Source organism: Gadus chalcogrammus, chromosome 20 (assembly GCF_026213295.1).
Source record: "Gadus chalcogrammus isolate NIFS_2021 chromosome 20, NIFS_Gcha_1.0, whole genome shotgun sequence".
Taxonomy (NCBI): Eukaryota; Metazoa; Chordata; class Actinopteri; order Gadiformes; family Gadidae; genus Gadus; species Gadus chalcogrammus.
This window is the reverse complement of record NC_079431.1, coordinates 11558750-11584047: the sequence shown is the minus strand read 5'-3', so window position 1 is coordinate 11584047 and position 25298 is coordinate 11558750. Positions and strand designations below refer to the sequence as shown.

Below are 25298 nucleotides of genomic sequence, written 5' to 3'. Positions count from 1 at the left end.
ATATTACCTTTGTGGGAGTCACATTTGCTGACGTGCGAAGTACAGATTGAGAGTTATAAGCAGGAGACTGGTTGTAGTACCCATGCGGCCCCGTGGTAGGATCTGAGAAAGAACACACACACACACACACACACACACACACACATAATTTTCATACTAAAGTCTAGAACGTTTGGCTAGTGTGACCACGCCATCCGTATTCCTGCACGGAACAGCTCCTTGGCCACGGCACACTTGGGAGAGGTGTGCAGTGGCCAAAGTACAGATGCAAATGAGATGGCGCGCGGATACGCAACGTGAGCTGGATGACGTAGTCCTTGTGCGACACCTGCAGCACGGAACAGGCAAACGGCCCTAGTGTGAGTGGCCCCTTAGAAACCTACCTGTTAATTGTGGTGCTTGAAAGGACAGTCCCGGGTTGTTGGGCTCTTGTAGTACGTCGGCTCCATAGCTGTACCCATACATCCGATGATGAGCGGAGCCTAGGTTCCCACTAGAATTGTGCTTCAGATCGTGGACCTCAATCTACAATATAAAGAAATAGGTTTCTTCACACAACGAAAGTTAGATTCATACCCACAAAGAAACCACCTATCCATGTTTGGTTGTTAGAAAGTAGTTAAAGCCTGATTTATTATCACTCATTGCACAGCTGTGCAATGAGTCATTACATCAAATGTACAGTAGAGGGTCATTAATCAACTAATTACACAATGTTACGGCTGTAGCCGTATATAGCAGATTCTCTGCTCCGTCTCCCCCTCTCTGTGTTTTCACGTATGTGCATTGGGCGAGGCATTCCCTTAATGTCTGACCGGGTCAAGTTGCACACCTGCCATCCATCTCCAGTCATCATCCCCGGCGTATATAAACCCTCACCCACTCATTCCCAGATCGTTGTTTCAACTACAGTGGATCAACAACCTCCTATTTGCCTGCCATCCACCCTGCGTGCTCATCTGCCCGCCTCCCTGCCTGTAGCGCTGCCTGCCTGTCCGTTCATCATTTTCCGTCCACCTACCCAGCCCTGCACTGTCGTCCAACCTCGCCTGTCCACCTCCTGCTAATTAGGTGATTGCTGCATGCAGCGCTCAACTATTGTTCTTCATAAGTTTTATTCTTTCTTTCTTTATTATTCTTTCCAAACTTTGGGCATATCTCCTTCCTACATTTTTCACCTAGAGACTCCACTCAAATTTTTGAATGTTCAGAATAGCTTGGAATCGCGTGCTTCTTTTCAGACTTTTAAATTATTTTATACTTTTTAAGATATTCTACTTTTAAAATACTATCTTTTTTACATTGGGGGTCGATGGGAGAACTTCAAATGTTGAAGACATAACTAAATCCATGTTCAACCGTTTATTTAAACTTTCTTCAGAATTACAGTTTTAGTTTCATGCCGGCTTCGTTTTCAGCTGTTTTCATTGAAGAAGTCTGCCCATTCTGACACACCTACTTTGACAACGTAACTAAATATTTTTTTCAACCTTTTACCTTCGTTCAAACCATTTAACAAATCTAAACACTTGTACATTCAATAATATCCAAACGGAATTTCGATATCATTTAAACTTTATTCAGAATCAGAGTTTTAGTTTCATACTGGATTCGTTCTATTTCATCCCTACTGACCGGTGTTTAAAGCACTGGATATCTCCACCTCGCGCATGCGCTTCGAGTACCTAATACCAACATAGTCACCTGTGACCTCCACGTCCGACCATGACCACGGTCGGAGCCGCGGGTAACCCGTCCTCCAGAGGCTATGGCTAACTCATAATTCTAAGAAAGAAGAAGTTTGGCCCCTTTTGTTGAAAATTAGTAGCAGCGATCACGCTTAAGGCTGATTTATGCTCAGTTACGTAAGCGTAAGCGCAAGCGCAAGAGGCCCTTGCGCGCCCTTGCGCACCCCTTGCGCGACTTCTCACGTCTTGCGTTCGTCGGGGGATTTTTCTAGACTTGCGTCATTTTTTACGTAAGCTTTTACGCGAGCCGCTCAGCCTGCAAGGCTGTGATTGGTCTGCTCGTCTGGTTACTACTTCCTGTCTGGAGTATCACATTTCCTGTTTTCATACCGCCAACTATGCCGCCACCTACCACACGATCTGGCACATAATTATGCGAACCCTTCCACAGGGGCAAAGTGCTATTTTGATGCGCGACATCAAACAGCTGATGCGGGATTGTGAGCCATTTTAATGATCTTGTCACCCGATATTCGTTCTATTAGGCCTTATTTGTTTTAGTGTTAGCCTATTTGAATTAATTACGTAATGTTTTGTGTTCACGTTCTATGTGAAACATAAGTGTTCATGTTCTGTGTGAAACATAAGTTCAGTAGCCTCTTTAAGTGAATGAAATTTGAAAGCGTGAGTGTGTAGTGAATGAAAAATGTGTGCGTGTATGGTGGGACTATTTTCTGTATTTGATAAATAAACCCCTTTTCTCTAATAATGCTGCCTACCATATAATTTATGTGGACATTATGCGCTATAGCTTAAAGCCTTTGGCTATAGGCCTACACTTAAATAATTCATTCATCTGTCAAGGCAGTAGCTGTTGTATAAACTGCTGTTATATGGATATGAATTAATGAGTTTGACGTAAACCAAATTAGCTAACTTGTGTAACATGATAACTAATGAATCAAAAGTCATGCTTCCAAGTGACCAATGTATATATATTTATTGGTCAGTGCGCATACCCAATCGTAGCACATTGTAGGCTACTGGTGGGGAAACACGCCAGCATCTGACAAAACATAATCTGCCAGCTGCTCCCTGACAAGGGCCGGTTTTGGTGAGAGTCGGGAAGATATCGGATGACTCGCGAAAGGAGATCATCAAACTTTGGCACATAAACAAACCAACGACTCCCACAGACAAAGACGTCATTCTCGAGGTCGTCTTCAACGAAAAACGTTACTCCACATATTACTCCACCTACTGTTCTGGCGGTAAATTGCTTGGCAACACGCGCAACACGCGCAACCTAAAAGGGAGCATGAATTGCTTTGAGTAAATTTTGCGCAACAACGTAACACCAACGCTGAAGCATGCAGCCGCCTTTAGGCTAATTACTTTTCTGTTTTTCAATTTACTGGCGAGGGAAGTGTTCTCACTTCCGCTTCCAGTTCCGCTGCCTGTGGCTGCCTCCGTAATGGCCCACCTAATGTGTCGCCTGTGCGGCTCCTCTCGAGCCAGAGTACGGCCACGACAGCTGGCCTCCTTGCCTCGGTCTCGAGCATTTGAGGGAGGGCCTCACTGACAGCGCCTGTATGAACTGCAGCATTCTGCCTTGGGCGCTTAGAGTGGCTAGGCTGGCAGAGATGGAGAATTGGGTAACAGCCAACGACCGCTCTGCTTTAATGGGCCTTCCTCCCAATCAGCCCGGTCGTTCTAGGCGGTATCGGCCTGATAGAGCTGCGGCTATGGGTGCCCTCCCCCCAAAGAGAAGGCAAGGGGGGGGCTGGCCTCCGAGGTGGACGGATTGGTGGCCGACATGGAGCAAATGCGGTCGCTCCTCATGGCCAAATGCCAGGTGTCCTCGGCCACAGTGCAGGGTCAACGACAACCTCCTTTTAAAGGCCTACGACGCTGCGGCACGCATGGGTCGTATTGGGAACTCCCTTTCCCACCTGTTGCTGGGTCTTTCGACCTCTCTGCAGCAGGCCCAGGTTGTGTCAGGCACTGGCGGGGGCTGCCCGAGCTAGGCAGACCAGGCAGCAGCTGTCCGGTCTCCACAGGTGTGTGTCTGCTCCTAGCAGACCTGGGGGCCCCTCGGCTGTGCTCTCAGCCACCTGATTACTCTGGTGGCCTACGGAGGTCTCAGCGGCCTGCTCAACAGCCTCCGGATGGCTTTCGGAACACCTACCTTCCTGGCAGCCTTGTGCCCCACAACCCAACCGGCGCCCCCCAGATTCTATTTTTCAATCGTTCCGCTCCGAACCGGTATATTTAACGTTTTCGTTCTTGCGTTCTGCCACCAACATATCGTTCCTGAAACAAAATGTAAAATAACGTTTGTTCTTAACGTACCGGCAGTGTTATTGTGTCTATTTTTGTGGACGATCCCTTACAATAGACCTAGTTATCGGTATTTGCCCTTAATTTACACAGTAGTCTAAATGCGCAAAAATCATAAATCACAGAGGGCATCCAAAAATATTCACGATATCCATCTCACATACCAGGCAGACTGCTGCTGACTGTAGCCTATATTCTATGATAAATATAACTTTGTATCAAAATAATTTCTGGATAAGTGGGCTAGAAACTCCTTACCTGGTTGTAAGTTTTATCCATATTTCATGGAGATCTTAAGATATAGAGGCTCGCTCAATAATTTCTAACCCTGCCATAAGCGAATATGTTTTATTTTCTATGTTGCTGACAAATACCCAAGCCTCTCCAACAACTTCCAATTTAACAACTTCCTCTACATTGCATTGTGCAAACATTTAAATCCCGACTTTGAAATTACATAAGGCCTGGGCAGGCACAGTATATTATCTTCACAGGCCTACATTACAAACATAATTTCCAAATCAATTTCAGTGTGCGAGTAAGACACCATTCCATCCCGCCGGGAGCTGGTCACGACGGACACCTGCCTCTCGGGATGGGGCGCGGTTTGGCAGGGCAGGACTGCCCAGGGGCAGTGGCCGGCCCAGAACCACGCATACATCAATGTGCTAGAGCTCAGAGTGGTACAGCTAGCACTCAATCACTTTCTGCCTCAATTGAGAGGCAAGCATGTGCGAGTTCGATCAGACAACAGGTCTGCTGTTGCCCAGATCAACCACCAAGGGGGAACCCGGTCTTCACGGCTACTCCGGGTATATCGGAGCCTGTTGACCTGGGCATATCCCCGCCTGGCCAGCGTGCGGGTGGTCTTCATACCGGGGGAACGGAATCATGTCGCCGAAGAAGCCCCCACCGGGGGAGTGGCGGCTTCATCCGGAGGTGGTGGAGACGATATGGAGTCTCTTTGGCAGGGCGAAAGTGGACCTCTTTGCTTCAGAGGAATCCGCACATTGCCCCCTCTGGTTCTCCTGGACGGAGGTGACCGGTCCCCTCGGACAGGATGCCTTAGCTCACGACTGGCCACAGAGTCCTCTGTATGCCTTCCCACCACTGCCCCTGATTCTTCCCATACTCCAGAGGGTGATTCTGCGGGGCCACAGGTTACTTCTGGTGGCCCCCTACTGGCCAGGGAGACTCTTGTTTCCACTGCTGCCGCTCTCCATGGCGCCTCCCCTACAGGAAGGACCTCCTTTCATTGTTCGCGGGGTCAGATTTGGCACCCAGATCCCCGTCGCCTCCAGCTCTGGGCTTGGCCGCTGCAGGGCCCGACCCGCTGCTGAGGGTTTGCACTGCGACCATCAGGAATACCATTCTGAGTGCCAGGGCACCATCTACCAGAGCACAGTATGCCAATAGATGGAAGTTGTTCTCTGACTGGTGTAGGGGTAAGGCAGTAGACCCAGTACGTTGATCCGCGGCCACACAGGGTCTATGTGGCTGCTATTCCTTCCCAGCATGAGATGGTTCACGGAGCCACAGTGGGGTGCCACAGGTTGGTTTCCCTCTTCCTTAGGGGGGCCCTGGGACTCTGAGGGCTCCAGCTTGGGACCTGCCCCTGGTGCTGGAGGCCATGTCATCACCTCGTTTTGAGCCTCGGACCCAGATAGGGTTGAAGTGGCTGTCCATGAATGTGGTTTTTCTGCTCGCCATTACCACTTCGTAGCGGGTCGGGGAGTTCCATGCCCTGTCCGTGGCAGATACATGCCTGCGGTGGAACCCTGATGACTCAGGTGTAGTTTTATGGCCAAATGTGGCTTTCCTGCCCAAGGTGCTTTGACGCACCCATTTAAACCAGCCTATCCAGCTTGCACGTTTTGACTCCCCATCTGAGGAGAATGAGTCCGAGATGCTGTGCCCGGTACGGGGGCTTAGGGCTTACATTGCTGCTACTGCTGGTATACGGCAGTCTGAGCAACTATTTGTGTGTCACAGTGGCCCTAACAGAGGTTATGCGTTGTCCAAACATAGGCTGTCACACTGGGTCGTCGACGCCATCAAACATACCTATGGGGCCAGTGGCTGCCCCTTTGCCATCTAGGTTGAGTTGCCACTCCACCAGATGCGTGTCGACATCATGGGCTGCACTAAGAGGTGTATCCCTGGAGACGATATGCGCCGGGGCATCATGGACGTTGCCTGGCACATTCGAGGTTTTACCGTGTCATCGTCGCCACTCCCCATTCGAAGAGTGTAGTCCTACTTCCAAGCTCTGCTGCCTCCAATAAGTGAGGTGGGTGTTGGATTCTTTGTGACCTTTTTGGTATGGGTCATCCAGTGCTATAAGCACCGCCTCTGGCGGTCAGTAGGGATGAAATAGAACGAAAGTTGAAATCGAAAACGAAAGTTACGAAATTAACTACGGTTCTATGGGCATCCTGGATGACCGCCAGAGCGTTTAGTCACTCAGAATCCTTGTGTTCTCACGCGAAGATTCTAAGAACAGATCCTCTGACGACACCAGAAGAAATATACTTCCCGGTGTCATGTGGGGGCACCGTGAACTGTAGTTAATTTCGTAACTTTCGTTTTCAGTTGGTCTCAATGATTTACGTTGATGCTGGAGTGTTAGGACATCAGCAGTGTTGCCAGATTGGGCAGTTTTTTACGCCAGATTGGGCTACTTTTGGAGGACGTTCAGGCAGTGTTGCCAGTTTGGGCTGTTTTTCCCGCTCTTTTGGGCAGCTTTTAATAATGCACCGGCTCGCTATTCTCTTAAAGACACACGCACATGCACAAGCACACGCACCAGCAGTGCAGGGCAATACATTTGACCTTTCAGATTCTTCATTTCAATTCATTTTGCATTTCTGCATTTTTAGCAATGTTTTGCGCTTTTCAGCCGTCACTTTATTTGTTTCCAACCATTTACATTTTCTTAAATGGTGTGCATGTTTACATTGTTTACTCCATTTAGACTTTTGAAATTTTGTTCAAATCCCTTCACATGATTTAAGCCATTTTAAGTTTCTTTATATATTTTCAACCTCACTTTGCACTACAGCACTCATCGCATTTTCTGCAGGAAATGCATTTTCTAGTTCTCTACTGTTCTCGCCATCCGTACAATAAACCTCTGGTTTAATTCAACCTCCGTTTTCTGCATCTCCGCTTGGGTTCCCCCCGTTCGATTGTTCCATGAAACCAATGTGCACAACGTGGATAATAGATAGAGGCAATCAAAAGTCTTCCCCTTTTTTTATACAATAACTACAGGGATGTGCAGGGATTTTTTGTTAAATGTTTGATCAAATGCTAGTACTGTTAATGAGTTTGACTATCATAGCCAGATTCAGCAGGGTTTTATTAGCTCTCTAGTTGCTGCTTGTGGGAGTTTACCACTTTGTCGGAAGTGGAAGTGCTCCAAACAAGGAAATTAAATTACACCATGAGTCCATAGGGTCCACCAGTAGTCACTGAATTTCGGTTGCCAAAACGCATAGCCGAACGCATGCTACAAGATGCACTTATATGCATAAAGTTAACCAAAGTTCAACTTTTGTCCCTCCCCTTTACACATGCCGCAATCATCCGCCCGCATGCAAGCCTTCCCAAAATCCCTTGCCCCCCACGTCCACGCGTCCAGCACTCTTTCAATACAAAGTGATTGGGGAAAAGCATTTCAGTTAAATACCCTCTCATTCCCTTGCAAGTAAGGGAATGACAGAGCAAGTAAGGTAACAATTCAACCTTTGCAAAAGGTTGAATTGTTTCATGCACTCGAATTCTCATACATTGTAAATACAAAATCTGAGTTCGCTTGTTGGCGCATATTTATGCCAGGGGTGTTATTTTTGTATAGGTAGATATTTGAATTGCTATTCTGATGACCGTGGTGATTCAGAATTGGACGGAAGTAGGAAGGACTCTTTAGGATTTTTTGACTACCAAAACTGCATGCTAGCATGTCAACTTGTTAGCATGATAACGTGTTCAAATTGCAATACCACAAAAATGCAACATAAAAAACCTTACTTTGAGAGCTTCTACTTGCTGCAAGAGCATCGGTAGAAGAGACTTCTCATCCTCGGCCAAATGCAGTGGTGTCTTAGGAGAAATCTGTTGACAATGTAAAGAATACCTTGTTAATTACTGAAAACAGGTTTATTAAATTAGTCAACCCATTTATCAATGAAAATTACCAACCAGGTGTATTTTGGAGGGAGAAACTGTGACACGGGAGACAGTTGCGGTAGTTTCTGGTGTGGACCAGGTTGGTGCTCTTCGGGCTCCTCCCTTCTCCTCTTTCTCCTCTCCAATCTCACCAATCTCTTCCAGCTGCTGATTCACCTCATTCAAGAGGACCATCACCACTTCTATGGATACAGGCAGCTGGGGGAGAACATTGGTATCACTGGCTTATATCTCTGGAGGTATAAAAACACCCCATCAGGAAACCACAACAAACCTGCTCCAGGTCATCCGAGTTGTAGATCTTAGACAGATAAGTTCTGAACTTCTTGAGGTACATGATACACCGGTCTTTTGTCTCCTCTACCCCACTGCCTGCCTCCTCTGACAGCCTTTGGTAGATCTGTGAAGAATATCAATGAAAGGAAGCCTTTATCTACTACATCCAAATCAACTGAAGGCTGGTGATGTTAGTAGCAACACAATAATGGTCAACAGCTCCCCCAATACAATCAGTTCATTAAAGTAATCTGAAGCTTGGACTTGCCTGTGCAAGATGCCAGGAAGATGTCACGTTATTGATCGTTTCCAGGATGGAAATGGCTTCTTCCGTCTTACCCTCTACGTCCAAGAGAGATGCAAATCCTATCATGGCTTCTTCCTCATAGCCCTTCACAATTGAGATCTGAAAGTAGGAAAAAGTTAGCAGCAGTTAACAAACTAACTGTTGCAGTCTTGTATGCATGCAACATAGTCTTAAACTGTCAAGAAATGATCAAATTAAATAATAATTTACCTGGATATCTCTGTTGGAGAAATGAATGAAGAGGGGGTCAAGGGGTTCTGGTATGCTTCGCCTGTTTTTGATCTTGTCCAAGAGAGGAAGAGCAGCCTTCCAGTAGTGGACACTACGGCCAATGTATTCCTTCTGGCCATAGGATGAGTTCACCTCCATGCCCTGAGGAGATAAATCTGGTTTAATGACGAGTATGTAAAAAGTCTTGGCATAGTACTAAGCTGAGAAATACTACTATTCCCTAATATTTAAGTAAAAGCCAAGTAAAAAATTAAGATTCAATGTTAAAGATCCCATATCATCCTTTATTAGGTTTAATAATTGCACTTGGGGGTACTAGTAGAATAGGGTTACATGACTGTATATTACAAATACGCCTTATTATTCCCACACTGTTCATTTCTGCAAAAAACGATCCAGCGTCTTTCAAAAACGTTCTGGTTTGTATCATGTCGCTTTAAGCCCCCCCTCCCGAGTAGTCCAGTCTGCTGTGATTGGTCAGTAGGCAACGATTTGCGCGTGGGTCAGCAAATTCACAACCCGAGAAGTTGTAAGCATTGCAGGTAGTCAGGAGGCGCGACTTCTGCATTTCAGCACCACCCACTCCAGAGTTTGAGGTCACACTATCACGGAAGTAAAGTTTGAACGCAAACTAGATGTTTCACATACTTATTAAGGGCCGTTCTCGATGGGCACGAATACTCCCCCTGGCTCGGAATTAGATTTTCTATTTTAGTAGACGTAAAACATGTATACATACGTCATATAACAGTCTAAATCAAAGGGAAAAGTCGAAAAGCTTGATAACACCCCTTTAAAGGAAAGTAAAGTAAGTGTGAAGGCACCGGCATGTATGCACGTGTTGAGAAACGTGCTAGTGCTAAAAATTGCAGACATGATCACCATCTGGCTGAGATGTTGAGCCCAGGAAATAGCGAGTGATGGCTGCAGACCGTGTTTCTCTCCTGCTCTGAGTGAACTCAGACCATGCTGCACAACCATACGCAGCTTGGCTGACGTGTCAGGTCTGCAAAATAGAAAAACAAAACTGACGCAATGGAGAGCAAAAAAAAAAAGTAGCTTTTGAAACTACTTTTTAAAAAACACAAAATTGTTCATCAAGTTGTACAGTACTACTGAGGAATTGAATGACCCAATGGCTGAATCTGATGGCTTAGTTTTATACCATATGAGTTGCAAAAGGCTATAGCATATTACCCTCAATATTGTTTGTTTATTTATTTATTTTTTACAAACGAAGCGAAATTAATATCATAACCTGGGCTTTACAATCATTCAAAAAAAAGGTTGGATTGAAAAAAGCAAATATTTTGTGCCGTGTCAAAGGGTGTCAGTGGACCAAAAATGGAAAGAATGCCTTTGGCCTTCATTGTGGCCCCATGCAGATCTCTCAATAAACATACAGAGCTTTTTTGTGGATGAGACTGTAGATGGCATCCCACCACTCCCTCTGCCGATCAGTGGACAGGGAGCGGAGAAGAGGAAGAGGAAGGCATCGGGGCTCGCTGAGTGGCTGCTGGCCGACACAGCTGATCTTAGCAGTCTCCTGGAGCTGGCTATGGCAGCAGAACACCACCCCGCACACAAACACCTTGAGAAAAAAAGATTAAATAAATCAGAATGGAAGCTACCTTCAACAGGAGCAACTTTTAGTCTTTGAATAGTTTCGATTTCCTATGTGTGAAGTGAACCAATTCATTATTTTTTGAAGCAGGTACATGGAGACTCACATAGCTAGCGTTATCAATAGTGCTGTCAGTTTAACGCGTTATTAACGGCGTTAACGCAAACCAATTTTAACAGTGTTCATTTTTTTAGCGCGCGATTAACGCTCTTTTTGCTTGCCAAACATTGTAGTTTTTTCAACTGCTGTCTAGCAACAACAAGTCACGTTAGAAAAGCCACAACACCATACCAGATCTAGCTACACCGGAAACAAAACAACAAGCACGCTGCACGAACTTTGAGGGCAAGCAAGGATACGGAGCGGGTGAAAATCTCCTTAAAAGTGTGTGTGTGTTTGTGTGTCACTCTGTTCGACCCTGCTACATGAGAGTTCAATTTTGTCATTAGCTGTTACGTCTTTCAGACCAATCGCAGTTATAAGGCCCATCTGGGCTGTATCACTTTGGGAGGGGCCGCTCAGTTACTCCCCTCTAGACAAAATCGACTTGGATGCGCTAGAGGTAGCAGGCGCACAGCTCAGGCAGCCGGACGGTGCTGCAAGGAACTTTTATAAACACAATATTGTTATCCCGCAGTAATCAGCCCGACAGCTCCGAAACGCTAACCTGCCAACGGGTATTCTCCCGACTCTCCCGATGACCACTCCGCCACTGCGCGCGTGCGTGTGGGTGTGGGTGTGTGTGGGCAGTATTCGATAGCCTGGTAATGTGTATAGGCCTACGTACGGTAGTAATATCGATACTGGTTTAAATAATAAATGTTATAGTATTTTCCATCTTTGCTGATCAAGAGTTTTGTTCGAAAGTTCAAGGGATATTTAGAATAGAAAGAATTGTGTGATTAATCGCGAGTTAATTATGACATTATTGCGATTAATCGCTTGACAGCACATTTTAATCGCTTAACAGCACTAGTATTATACATGATTGATCACTGAACCCAATCGAGGTAATCCATTATGATTTTCCAGGGACAATATTTATACCGAAATATCATTCTTGGAAATTAAATTGTAGTGAGAATGATGTCTAATTATCGAACCCCGCTTGAAAGTAGTCTGATAAAATCGTAGAAACCCAACCAAACTAATAAAGCACCAGAAAAAAAATGTAACCCTTTGAGTTTGGATTGCCCTCTCACATCAGACCTGCATTACAACAGGGCTCATAGGGAGTACAACACTACCTGATGATTCCCAATGCTGGAAGATATGATCAGGTTTCAACCAGTATATATTTTTAAGTAACATCAAGTCCCTGGAAAGTACCTCCAAGTCCAGCAGGGAGATGGACTCGGGAGCATTGGTGTCAAGCTTGGATGTTTCCAGGTTGAGTCCTGGGAAGAGCTGCTTGAGCCACTCTCGCAGGGCTGGCCTCTGGGCCAACAAGGTCCACTGCAGGCCCAGCCAGCTCAGGTGCTGCAAGTCTCCTCCATGGAGCATGATGGAACCTACAGGACCAATTGAGATTCATGATGTTCTAGCAAATTACACAAACATCAGTATTGTTTGCATATAGTAGCCTGTATTTTCTGTCAAAAAGAATGCAAATGCTGAAATCAACGGAGACGCACATTGTCCTTATTTTCTGAAGTTAATTTGTTGAGTCACTGTGCTTGCCTATAGACAGCTGTGGGAAATCCAGATCCGCCCATTGATTGAGTGGAGCTTCGATCGTTTAAACCAATAGGCATCGATAGGTCAGACTCGACCATGCAGTTTTGTATAGTGCTGTCGAGGACACCCCTGTACTTCACTTACCATTGTCCCACTTAGCCAGCTGAGAGAATTCTGGGACTTGAGTGTTGATGGAACAGAAGTCATTGGCCATGAAGGAGGCACTTGTGGAGGACTGCTCTCCAAACAGGAGCTCAAAAAGAGAACTCTGCTCGATGCAATTACCAAATGCTTCCACCACCTAGATAAAATACATTTTACAATGTATGAAAAAGAAAGGCAGCTGGAATAAATCCATTCCAAAGTTAAGACGTTTTAGATGAAAAAGTGATGAGGCGGCAAACAGTTGTTCCACTGACCTCAGTGATAAAGGTCTGTGGGTCCGAGCTGAGGTTGAGAAGCATGTGGCCAGCCTGGCTCTGTCTATCGTTGGCCATCAGCTCCAACAGCTGGGGTGCCAACTGATCTCCTTTAGTCAGCTTAAGCTTTGGTCTGGGCACCTAAAATGTCAAAGCGATATTGATATTTAACCTTTTACCAAGATATTGAAAGCCGCTGCTGCATGTGCCATATTACATATTGGTGGTTGAAATCAAACTCTGAATGTCAAGTTACACTGGGGTACTTGTTGGCACTAGGGATGCAAACGTGTACTCAGCTTAGGCTTAATATGGATTCAAATGATCAGCCATACCTTGACAGAAGTATACATAATTTCCCTTGTTGGGATCCAACAACTGCTCCCTCGCCATTCTCTAACTTTATGTTCTCTACTGACCATCCATCAATCATTGACATTATCATCCTCACTGTCAGTCACTAGCTATCATAACAGTAGTATACTAAAGTCCTTTTACTATAAATTTGCACTGTTTAATCAAACCGTGCACTTTTGAACACCGAACTGGGTGTGTGCTGCTGCTGCATGCTACATTTTATTGTAGGGAACAGTTACACTTTTAATCTAGAAACCTTTCTAGGTCCTATAAGCATGTACCTGGTAAGACAACAGGAAGCAGAGGGTGGCCAAGTCGGTCACAGCTCTCCAGTTCTGCTCACGCTCTTGGGCCATTTTCAGTAGGAGGGTACCAGTGTGCAGGTAAAGGTGAGCTCGCATTTCTCCAAACACCTCGCACAGCTCGTCTGTCTGGCCACCTGCTGTGGCACTCACAGACCGCATGGCTTCATCAAAACTACATAAAATAAAACACATGCACGTCCAAACATTATATGTGGTTTACTACACAGGGGTTATTAAACAATGCACATCCCGTCAGCGCGGGCGTATGCAAACACACTAAACCTACCTTCTCAGAGCATCAAGTGCGGGCAGCACTCCACTGACTGATAGTTTGAGTCTCAGCAGGTTGCAGTGGGCCAGCAGCAGCTCTCCTTTAAGGCGACGACACAGCTTTTCATTGTTGGAGACACCGGGATGGGCCAGGTATTCCTTAAAACACATGCCAAGTCAGATGAAAGATGTTAATACATCTGCTAAACCTACTGTACCGCTTGCGTATTTACATATCATACTGTATTTTCTTTCTCCAAAAATATATACATCCAAAACACATAATGGCTGACCTGCAGTGTGTCGGCCACCACGGAGTTCCAATCCAGACTTTTGCGTAGCTGGCCCTTTTTCTCATGGCTCAAGCAGTGTTTCACAGCCTCGTCCAGGCGGCCATCTTTAGAGTACAGCTCAACCAGCTTTATGTTGACGTGGACATCGGCTGGGCGCACGGCTAACTCAGACTGCAGAAGATCGAAAAGGTGGTTCCATCCCTGTTGGCCCTGACGGCTGAGCAGCTTCTCCTGATCAGGGAAACAAATGTACATAGATGAGGGGTACGAGGACAACAGGGAAATATGATGGCTGGGATTTATTTAAATTTCTATTAAATCCCTGGGAAAGTTTTCCCAGGGGTTTCCCCAAGAAAAAAAAATCCCAGTCAATGCAGACGAAGCACGCTAAAAAAACCTTGATAGTGTAGCGGTATCGCTCCGGTATCGTAATTCACTGTGTGTATGGTGTATGGTGCGTGTCCCCGGGAAGGGGCATGAGACCCACCTGGGGGTGTGACGCGTTATTTAAGGAACGCACCTCTGGCTGCTTGGGGAAATAAATCCATCTCTATATATTTTCACTGGCAACCAAGTCTCCGTCCTCATTTCTACACATTCCCCTACAATAGCTTCTTTGGTCCACTTCAAAAATGTTCTCACAACAGGATTGAGTTTTCTGCCTGTATGCAGGAATTGGTGGACTGTAGCGTGGACAGAGGGTTCTAGAGCAGTGTGGGGGACGGCTATGGAGTTAGATTCATGCCAAAACCCCTCACACGTAAAACGTGTTTTGCTCACGCAAAACGTGTTTTGCTCACGCATAACGATTCACACGCACACAAAACGTGTTTTACTCACGCAAAATGATTCACACACACGCTCAGTGTGGTTTGCAAATGCAAAACATCATTCACAAACTAAAGCATTTTGCTTCAGAAACAAATACAGTATGTTTTACACAAAGTACAAAAAAAAATCCTTCAAGTACACAAAACAATTCTACAAGTACGGAACACGAAAGCTGCGCGTGGATCGGAATGCATTTGCGCACGGATCGGATTGCATTTGTGTGAGGAACAGCAAGGCGGAAAATTAGTGCCAAAAGTCACGTGACAAATAAATGTCCTGTTATTCACACTACACAACAGCAGGTGGCGGTGTTGAGTCAGTTTAAGGCCGCCAGGACGATCTTTTTTCTCCCCAAAATCTTTATTTGATTCCAAAACAGAGTGGCGACACTTCCATTGGACTCACCTGTTGGCCGCTCATTTTGTTCAATTTAATCTCCCAAACTAGCTTTTCTCCGTGTCGTACGATTCCGTGACAAAGGGGCGGCAAGTCGCATAGTATGGAGTTGAATCCACACACGTTTGGCCGGCATCAAATAAAGATTTTGGGGAGAAAAAAGATCGTCCTGGCGGCCTTAAACTGACTCAACACCGCCACCTGCTGTTGTGTAGTGTGAATAACAGGACATTTATTTGTCACGTGACTTTTGGCACTAATTTTCCGCCTTGCTGTTCCTCACACAAATGCAATCCGATCCGTGCGCAAATGCATTCCGATCCACGCGCAGCTTTCGTGTTCCGTACTTGTAGAATTGTTTTGTGTACTTGAAGGATTTTTTTTTGTACTTTGTGTAAAACATACTGTATTTGTTTCTGAAGCAAAATGCTTTAGTTTGTGAATGATGTTTTGCATTTGCAAACCACACTGAGCGTGTGTGTGAATCATTTTGCGTGAGTAAAACACGTTTTGTGTGCGTGTGAATCGTTATGCGTGAGCAAAACACGTTTTGCGTGTGTGAGGGGTTTTGGCATGAATCTAACTCCATAGACGGCATATAGGCACTGTTGTTTATGGTGTAACAGTGATCAAGACTGTTCTCTATCTAGCCTTTGCTAGATAGCCTCTGCTGACGGAATTTAGAAAGTTTGTGGCTGAGTTTCCCTTAGTTAATGATGGCAAGTACAATAACGAAGAAGGAGTCCGGCATCTGGTCGGTGAGCATGCGCTGTCCTGCACGTTAGCTTGTGCTGGATATAAACACTGACCAAGATGAATGATACAAACTCGCGTTGGGATTAGAAAGGTTTTCAATCTAGGGGATTCCAGTATGGGAGAACCGTAGAATCTAATTCACCTCCTTACACCAGCCTCTGTTAGTGTAGAAACAAAACTTCCACCTTTCATTTTGCCGGAGAGCTCTGTGTGAATCTGTCACACAAGAGAGCTCTTTGTCACCATAACCTGATGCTAATGTTTCAAAGAGCCAAGTTTCCCTCAAGCACAAAATGGAGGATGAAGAAAATTCGACATCTTCAGCAGTAGCTGGAGTTCGTCCATTTTATTGCCCAGTGATCGCACATTAGAGAGGGATATTCGTATTGAAGTGCGTGGTCTATGTCTGCAGAGCCACAAAAGCACTGGATTACGATTAAGGTTGCCAACCGTCCCGTAAAATACGGAATCGTCCCTTATTTGGCAATTAAATGTTGCGTCCCGTATTGAACCAATACGGGACGCAATTTGTTCCGTATTTCCATAAATGTCCAATACACATGTCTGTCACACACACAAATACTAAATCTAACAATAATGATCAAAACAAAACACAGGGAATACTACGGTCAGCAAAATTGTCGCGGAGGGATCTACGCAAGACCCGCTCCGGTCATCTGTGTGTCTGCGCATGCGTGTGGTGGTCACGGTTGCCTAGCGACAGACACCACACACCGGCGCTGCTCACAAAACCCGCGCCTTTTAAAAATGCCCACTACACCCGGTACTCCACCACGTCCTCAAAAGCGTAAACGCTTGCAGAAGTACGGACGTGAGTGGGAAGACGCACATCCTTGGCTGGACAGCGTCAATGGAGATGTTTACAAGGCAAGTTGTAAAATATGTCGACGAGTGTTTTCAGTGGCGCACGGTGGGCTGTCTGACATCAGACAGCATGCAACAGGAGAGCAACACTGCAGACACGAAAGATCGAGAAGACCCAAGCGTCAGTGTCACAGTTCTTCATACCCCAATCATCTCCTGAGGTTGATACGGTATGGGACATTATGTTGTGATTGATTTCCTATCTGGTTGTGCTTTTGCCAGAACATCGCAGTGCATGGGCAGAGCCTATTTTAGTAAACTGTTGTGGTTTGATTGATTGTTTAGGATGTTGAGTTTTAAAAGTCGAATGAACGACCATTTATTTAATATACAGAAGTATATAAATATTATGTATGGCCATTTAAAGAACAAATCATACTAATGGATTAACAGTTAATAAATAAAAAAAATGCATTTGTTAAAAGAAAACCTTTATTCTTTAATATACATACATTTCCTAGATTAAAAATGTTTGTAGAGCTTTCTGTGTATTCTGTGTCACAATTTTTATATTTTTGAGGAATGCAGTGTTCACTGATCATTACATCAATTATATTATTAGTGTGGTTTAACTGTTTGGATGACCTGACTTCTTTTCGAGTGACAAGACAGGCAGCAGACAAATGTTCAATTTAATCAACAATATGTCATCCCACTCTTCCTCTCTATATTACCGCAGCTGAGGTGACACAGGTGTACCACACAGTCAGACACAACCTCAGCTACAACAGTGTTGACTGTGCACATAAACTGAATCAAAAGATTCTCCTGGATTCAAAAATTGTAAAAAAAAATGTATAGGGAGAACAAAGGCAGAGGCAGTGGTTAAAGATGTCCTTGCTCCAAAGGCAGTGGCTGATGTTCTTAAGGCCCTAACATCAGATAAACCCCTCCCATTTTCCATTCAGACAGATGCATCAAATAAAGGCAACAGGAAGATGTTCCCCCTTGCTGTTCAATACTTCAGTCCAGAATGCGGGGTCACCAACAAAATGCTGGATTTCATTGAAAATGCAGATGAGTCCGCTGCTGGGATTGTAGCTCTCATTGAGCAGTCGCTTGACAAATTTGGCTTATCGTTGGATCATGTGACAGCATTTAGTGCACTGCAGACAACACAAATGTGAATTATGGAATTCAAGACTCTGTCTTCACCAACTGGAAGAAGTAATAAAAAGATCTGCTGCAAGGAAACTGCCATGCCCATATTTTGCACAACTCAGTGAAGCATGCTCTTGACCAGCTCACTGTAGATGTGGAAAATGTTGTGCTGAAGGTCTATGCCTTCTTTTCCACATCTGCCAAACGAAGAGAATCACTCAAAGAGTTTTGTAGGTTTTGTGATGTTGCGTTCCAGGAAATTCTGCGACATGTCACAACCAGGTGGCTCTCCCTTAATCCAGCCATCACCCGGCTAATGCAAACCTGGATTGCACTGAAATCGTACTTCATCAGCCTGGGGGGAGGAGTGTCCCAAACAACTTCGAGCATTGTTAAATTTCAGTGAGGACTCAACTGAGGAAGATGGAGACATTGTGGAGGTTTACCTTCTTTTCTGCAATAATATCCTCTCTCTCTTTGAGGAACTTGTAAAGAAGCTGGAGAGTGATGAAACCACCTGTGTTGAGTTATATTCCATCATGGAAAACTTCAAGCAAAAGCTCACACAGAGACGAGATTAACAGTTCTATGGCTACTTAACTAAATTGAAGCTGCAGCGTCTCCGTCCACTTGATGCTGACATGGCAAGGGCAGATTTTACTGTATTCCTCAACACAGCACTCTCATATGTTGAGAAATGGTTCAACTTTTCGGAAGACTACTGGTTGTTCTCACTGCAACCTCTCTCTCTGCACCATGGCACCATGACCTTTACTGACATTGAGAGGGTGACCACCAAGCTCAACGTCATCCATAAAGTCAACATGGATGAACTTTATGATGAATGCTCCACAGCAAAACCCATTCTGAAGAGGCTCAAAGAAGATGCTGAAGATGAATGGAAGTCCAAAGGTGTGGCTGCCAGGTTGGTGGCTCTCTTTCGAGTAGCTGACCTGCCAAACATGCTGTCTATCACCAGACACATCCTGAGCATCCCAGCATCCACTGGATGTGTGGAAAGGATCTTCTCCAGAATGGCCAACAAATGGAGTGACTGCAGGAATAGGTGCTCCACAGAGCTCATGAGAAGTGAGCTGCTGATCACTCTCAACTTTGAGCAGTCCTGTTCAGAGTTTTACAACAGCGCTTTGAAAGACAAAGAGTTACTCATTGCGTTAAGGAGTAACAAGAAGTACACCTGGAAAAATAAGTAACAGTTTTGAGGGGAGGAGTAATGTTGAGGGAAGGAGTAATGTTTTGCACTTTCTTTTTTTACATAAGTTTATAAGTGTTTTTGTTGTTTATTTGTACTGTTTTTTTTTGTAAAAATGTTCAAAGAGAGTCCCTATAGTTATGCACTTAAAAAGTAACATGAAGTTCTCAGTTTATTTAGTTTATATTTTAAAAGTTCATTGCTGCACACGCCACCCAAAGAGATTTCATTCAAGATTTAATTGACTGCACTTTATAAGAGAATTTTATGTGATAATAAAGCATTTCAAGCTTTAAGTATGACTAATTCCTTTCTTGATCAACCCTTTACTAAAAACACCAGCACAAAATAAAACATACCACTGCTGCGGGCGCCCCGCCCCACAGGAGTCGGGCCCGTGGTGAGCGTCCCTTATTTTAATTTCTGAAAGTTGGCAACCCTAATTACGATAGAATGAGAAAATTTGGAAATAAATCCACGAGTTGATTCCCTGATGTTTAGAAGCTCTTGAGTGGTGAAAAAAAAAAGAGCAAAATGTGGTATTGTGGATGTTTTCACATATCTCAAAAAAAGAAAAGTCGTAATGTGAGTGGCAGGAAGATTTAGTGCGGGAGAGCAGTTAAATGCATCTTCCATTACAGTCACTTTGATACCTTTTGTGAAGTGACGCACGGCCATTGTTAAGACATGTAGCTAAGGACCCAGGTGCAGATAAGGTTGCCAACCGTCCCGTAAAATACGGAATCGTCCCTTATTTGGCAATTAAATGTTGCGTCCCGTATTGAACCAATACGGGACGCAATTTGTTCCGTATTTCCATAAATGTCCAATACACATGTCTGTCACACACACAAATACTAAATCTAACAATAATGATCAAAACAAAACACAGGGAATACTACGGTCAGCAAAATTGTCGCGGAGGGATCTACGCAAGACCCGCTCCGGTCATCTGTGTGTCTGCGCATGCGTGTGGTGGTCACGGTTGCCTAGCGACAGACACCACACACCGGCGCTGCTCACAAAACCCGCGCCTTTTAAAAATGCCCACTACACCCGGTACTCCACCACGTCCTCAAAAGCGTAAACGCTTGCAGAAGTACGGACGTGAGTGGGAAGACGCACATCCTTGGCTGGACAGCGTCAATGGAGATGTTTACAAGGCAAGTTGTAAAATATGTCGACGAGTGTTTTCAGTGGCGCACGGTGGGCTGTCTGACATCAGACAGCATGCAACAGGAGAGCAACACTGCAGACACGAAAGATCGAGAAGACCCAAGCGTCAGTGTCACAGTTCTTCATACCCCAATCATCTCCTGAGGTTGATACGGTATGGGACATTATGTTGTGATTGATTTCCTATCTGGTTGTGCTTTTGCCAGAACATCGCAGTGCATGGGCAGAGCCTATTTTAGTAAACTGTTGTGGTTTGATTGATTGTTTAGGATGTTGAGTTTTAAAAGTCGAATGAACGACCATTTATTTAATATACAGAAGTATATAAATATTATGTATGGCCATTTAAAGAACAAATCATACTAATGGATTAACAGTTAATAAATAAAAAAAATGCATTTGTTAAAAGAAAACCTTTATTCTTTAATATACATACATTTCCTAGATTAAAAATGTTTGTAGAGCTTTCTGTGTATTCTGTGTCACAATTTTTATATTTTTGAGGAATGCAGTGTTCACTGATCATTACATCAATTATATTATTAGTGTGGTTTAACTGTTTGGATGACCTGACTTCTTTTCGAGTGACAAGACAGGCAGCAGACAAATGTTCAATTTAATCAACAATATGTCATCCCACTCTTCCTCTCTATATTACCGCAGCTGAGGTGACACAGGTGTACCACACAGTCAGACACAACCTCAGCTACAACAGTGTTGACTGTGCACATAAACTGAATCAAAAGATTCTCCTGGATTCAAAAATTGTAAAAAAAAATGTATAGGGAGAACAAAGGCAGAGGCAGTGGTTAAAGATGTCCTTGCTCCAAAGGCAGTGGCTGATGTTCTTAAGGCCCTAACATCAGATAAACCCCTCCCATTTTCCATTCAGACAGATGCATCAAATAAAGGCAACAGGAAGATGTTCCCCCTTGCTGTTCAATACTTCAGTCCAGAATGCGGGGTCACCAACAAAATGCTGGATTTCATTGAAAATGCAGATGAGTCCGCTGCTGGGATTGTAGCTCTCATTGAGCAGTCGCTTGACAAATTTGGCTTATCGTTGGATCATGTGACAGCATTTAGTGCACTGCAGACAACACAAATGTGAATTATGGAATTCAAGACTCTGTCTTCACCAACTGGAAGAAGTAATAAAAAGATCTGCTGCAAGGAAACTGCCATGCCCATATTTTGCACAACTCAGTGAAGCATGCTCTTGACCAGCTCACTGTAGATGTGGAAAATGTTGTGCTGAAGGTCTATGCCTTCTTTTCCACATCTGCCAAACGAAGAGAATCACTCAAAGAGTTTTGTAGGTTTTGTGATGTTGCGTTCCAGGAAATTCTGCGACATGTCACAACCAGGTGGCTCTCCCTTAATCCAGCCATCACCCGGCTAATGCAAACCTGGATTGCACTGAAATCGTACTTCATCAGCCTGGGGGGAGGAGTGTCCCAAACAACTTCGAGCATTGTTAAATTTCAGTGAGGACTCAACTGAGGAAGATGGAGACATTGTGGAGGTTTACCTTCTTTTCTGCAATAATATCCTCTCTCTCTTTGAGGAACTTGTAAAGAAGCTGGAGAGTGATGAAACCACCTGTGTTGAGTTATATTCCATCATGGAAAACTTCAAGCAAAAGCTCACACAGAGACGAGATTAACAGTTCTATGGCTACTTAACTAAATTGAAGCTGCAGCGTCTCCGTCCACTTGATGCTGACATGGCAAGGGCAGATTTTACTGTATTCCTCAACACAGCACTCTCATATGTTGAGAAATGGTTCAACTTTTCGGAAGACTACTGGTTGTTCTCACTGCAACCTCTCTCTCTGCACCATGGCACCATGACCTTTACTGACATTGAGAGGGTGACCACCAAGCTCAACGTCATCCATAAAGTCAACATGGATGAACTTTATGATGAATGCTCCACAGCAAAACCCATTCTGAAGAGGCTCAAAGAAGATGCTGAAGATGAATGGAAGTCCAAAGGTGTGGCTGCCAGGTTGGTGGCTCTCTTTCGAGTAGCTGACCTGCCAAACATGCTGTCTATCACCAGACACATCCTGAGCATCCCAGCATCCACTGGATGTGTGGAAAGGATCTTCTCCAGAATGGCCAACAAATGGAGTGACTGCAGGAATAGGTGCTCCACAGAGCTCATGAGAAGTGAGCTGCTGATCACTCTCAACTTTGAGCAGTCCTGTTCAGAGTTTTACAACAGCGCTTTGAAAGACAAAGAGTTACTCATTGCGTTAAGGAGTAACAAGAAGTACACCTGGAAAAATAAGTAACAGTTTTGAGGGGAGGAGTAATGTTGAGGGAAGGAGTAATGTTTTGCACTTTCTTTTTTTACATAAGTTTATAAGTGTTTTTGTTGTTTATTTGTACTGTTTTTTTTTGTAAAAATATTCAAAGAGAGTCCCTATAGTTATGCACTTAAAAAGTAACATGAAGTTCTCAGTTTATTTAGTTTATATTTTAAAAGTTCATTGCTGCACACGCCACCCAAAGAGATTTCATTCAAGATTTAATTGACTGCACTTTATAAGAGAATTTTATGTGATAATAAAGCATTTCAAGCTTTAAGTATGACTAATTCCTTTCTTGATCAACCCTTTACTAAAAACACCAGCACAAAATAAAACATACCACTGCTGCGGGCGCCCCGCCCCACAGGAGTCGGGCCCGTGGTGAGCGTCCCTTATTTTAATTTCTGAAAGTTGGCAACCCTAGGTGCAGACCAGATGCAATTGTCACAAATATGTATTCCTTTTCTTCAGGATTTAAACAAAAGGGCAGACAGGTCAAAAAGTCATACTCAGATAAAAGTGTAATGCACAAAAGATCCAGGCAATGAACCAACAGAAAATTAAAAATCCAAAAACAGAAAATCACAAGGCAGAGAATCCGCTGTCAATGTCACTGGCAGAGCAGAAACAGGCAGAGCAAAAACTGGCACAGTATCTCAGCAAACTTTCAGGTACGATCTGACAAGGGCTAACAGGTGGGCTGAACTTAAATATCAGAGGGGAAACAGATCATTGGGGAGAAAGGGGAAAGGGAAAACTCAATCAAGACAACGAGCAGGCAAATGACCAGCTGTGGCAGACAGAGGTGTGGGCAGGGAGTGGCACAAAGCAGTTAAGGGTGGGGTTCGAGACCAAAACAAAAGCACATGGCAATGCAAACAAAAACATTCAATAACACAACGGACAGTGTTTAAATTGTGTACAGGCTGACCGGCTCACATCAAATAAATCTGTCCATCTTGAACAAACAGAAATACCAACAGAGGCATGGACGTACACACCGTATGTGTGACGTCATCTCAAATTCTCCAGCCAACCATTATTTAGATATGCCAAGGCCATAGATTTGGGTGGGGACCAGGGGACGTGTCCCCACCAATGTCAAATGATGACTGAAATGTCCCCACTGATATTCAACCTATTGCTGTATTCTTTTGTCTTTGATTTACGGCGAATATTAACTAGGTTTTTGTTAGAATAAGTCGGTGGCTATAGAGAATTAAGAAGAGTGGACAAGTTGTACTTGTGCTATAGTGAATGAAGGTACAATGAATGAACTGCTCTAAACGTTCTCACCGGGAGTCTGAATCACTATATGCGCCTAAAGGATTACTATTTTATTGTTGCTGAGGCGTGTGGCTGTTTATCCAGGGATATAGAAATAATTACTAAATGAGAACTAATGCTTTATGATCTAATGAGATAAAATATGGCAATCTTTATTTAAAGTTGCATCAAAGTATCTTATCCAGCCGGGGCTTTTTTACTCAGTCTTGTTCACATGCAATGTATTGTATGTTACCATTGTTCGATGAAGGCAAAACAAGAACCAAAACACGGAAGCAATGGCATAGCAGCAGCTTCCAGCTCCATTTTTGCATAGCGTGCGACAGACTAATAGACTAGTGACGTATGAGTTTGAACAAGCAAAGTAAAATAAATATTAACATTAATATGCTGCTATTAATGGTTGAAAGTAGCTTGCAGTTGATCTCACCTTGAGGTTGAAGACAGCTGGGTTACAAGGGAGCAGCTTGCTGGCCTTCTCCACCCAGAACTCTGCCCTGCTGTCAAATGGATCCTTACTGCACAGCAACTCAGCCACCTTCAGAACCAGGTCCTTCTGTGCTGGGTTCAGGTCCAATGACCTCTACACACAGACAGAACTCTTTAATGTAGTTTACCTTCAACAGTACAAGCATTACAGATGGCTACAGTATATATGATTACATACCTTATAACATCCAACTGCTTTGTCAACTTCTCCCTCTTTCTCGTAGAGCTGGCCAAGGAATGTGTGTGCTTTGAGGTCCCACTCCTGTACTTTGAGATATTCTGACACATGTCTAAAGACAAAACAAAACAAAAAGAAACATATGCAAATAATAAACTCCAAAATCATAATCAAATGGTTTAATTTAAATAATCAAGACTTATTTGACTTGACCTTTTAGCGAGTTCATACTCCTTCGCCTGAAAATACAGCTTGGCAAATAAAAAGCCTTTGTACGGCTGTAAAAGAAAATTACAGCATTGAATACGACTATTAATTCCAACAAAGAGCTCAGAAAAGTAGATAATCTTGCATCATATTTGACAGGAAAGTTAAGACAAAGCATCATGCAGACTGAATAACAGCATATTAAGTCATATTAAATGATACTTAATAAAGGACAGGGGAAAAGTCCAGTTATTCTGCACGTCAACTTACCTCTTTGAGCGAAGGGGACGAACTGTGTATCGAAGAGATATAGCGATCCACTTCAGCCTTACTTCGCCTCATGGCTTCGAAGTTTAATGTTAGATCTCTGTACTCATGTGTGGCAGGAGGTATTATTGAACGATAATTAGAAATAGTGGTAGTAATTTCTCAAATCGTTAGTGGTTCAATAGCTCTTCCGCCATCATGATGACAGTGCGTAGTC

General features: G+C 44.1%; 1 protein-coding gene across 1 annotated transcript in view; it reads right to left on the bottom strand.

Moving 5' to 3' along the window:
* Nucleotides 1-25298, bottom strand: part of LOC130373763 (E3 SUMO-protein ligase RanBP2-like) — a 42898-nt gene extending 17600 nt beyond the window's left edge. The window contains exons 1-19 of the mRNA XM_056580396.1: nt 25085-25298; nt 24821-24885; nt 24608-24719; nt 24371-24523; nt 13979-14209; nt 13702-13844; nt 13392-13587; nt 12754-12894; nt 12479-12635; nt 11987-12168; nt 10437-10624; nt 9916-10039; nt 9013-9174; nt 8764-8901; nt 8494-8619; nt 8232-8417; nt 8061-8144; nt 384-525; nt 8-102 (exon numbers count right to left, since the gene is read on the bottom strand). Coding sequence (XP_056436371.1) covers nt 8-102; nt 384-525; nt 8061-8144; nt 8232-8417; nt 8494-8619; nt 8764-8901; nt 9013-9174; nt 9916-10039; nt 10437-10624; nt 11987-12168; nt 12479-12635; nt 12754-12894; nt 13392-13587; nt 13702-13844; nt 13979-14209; nt 24371-24523; nt 24608-24719; nt 24821-24885; nt 25085-25156 — 2697 coding nt within the window. The 5' untranslated portion in view covers nt 25157-25298. The remainder of the gene's footprint in view (nt 1-7; nt 103-383; nt 526-8060; nt 8145-8231; nt 8418-8493; nt 8620-8763; nt 8902-9012; nt 9175-9915; nt 10040-10436; nt 10625-11986; nt 12169-12478; nt 12636-12753; nt 12895-13391; nt 13588-13701; nt 13845-13978; nt 14210-24370; nt 24524-24607; nt 24720-24820; nt 24886-25084) is intronic.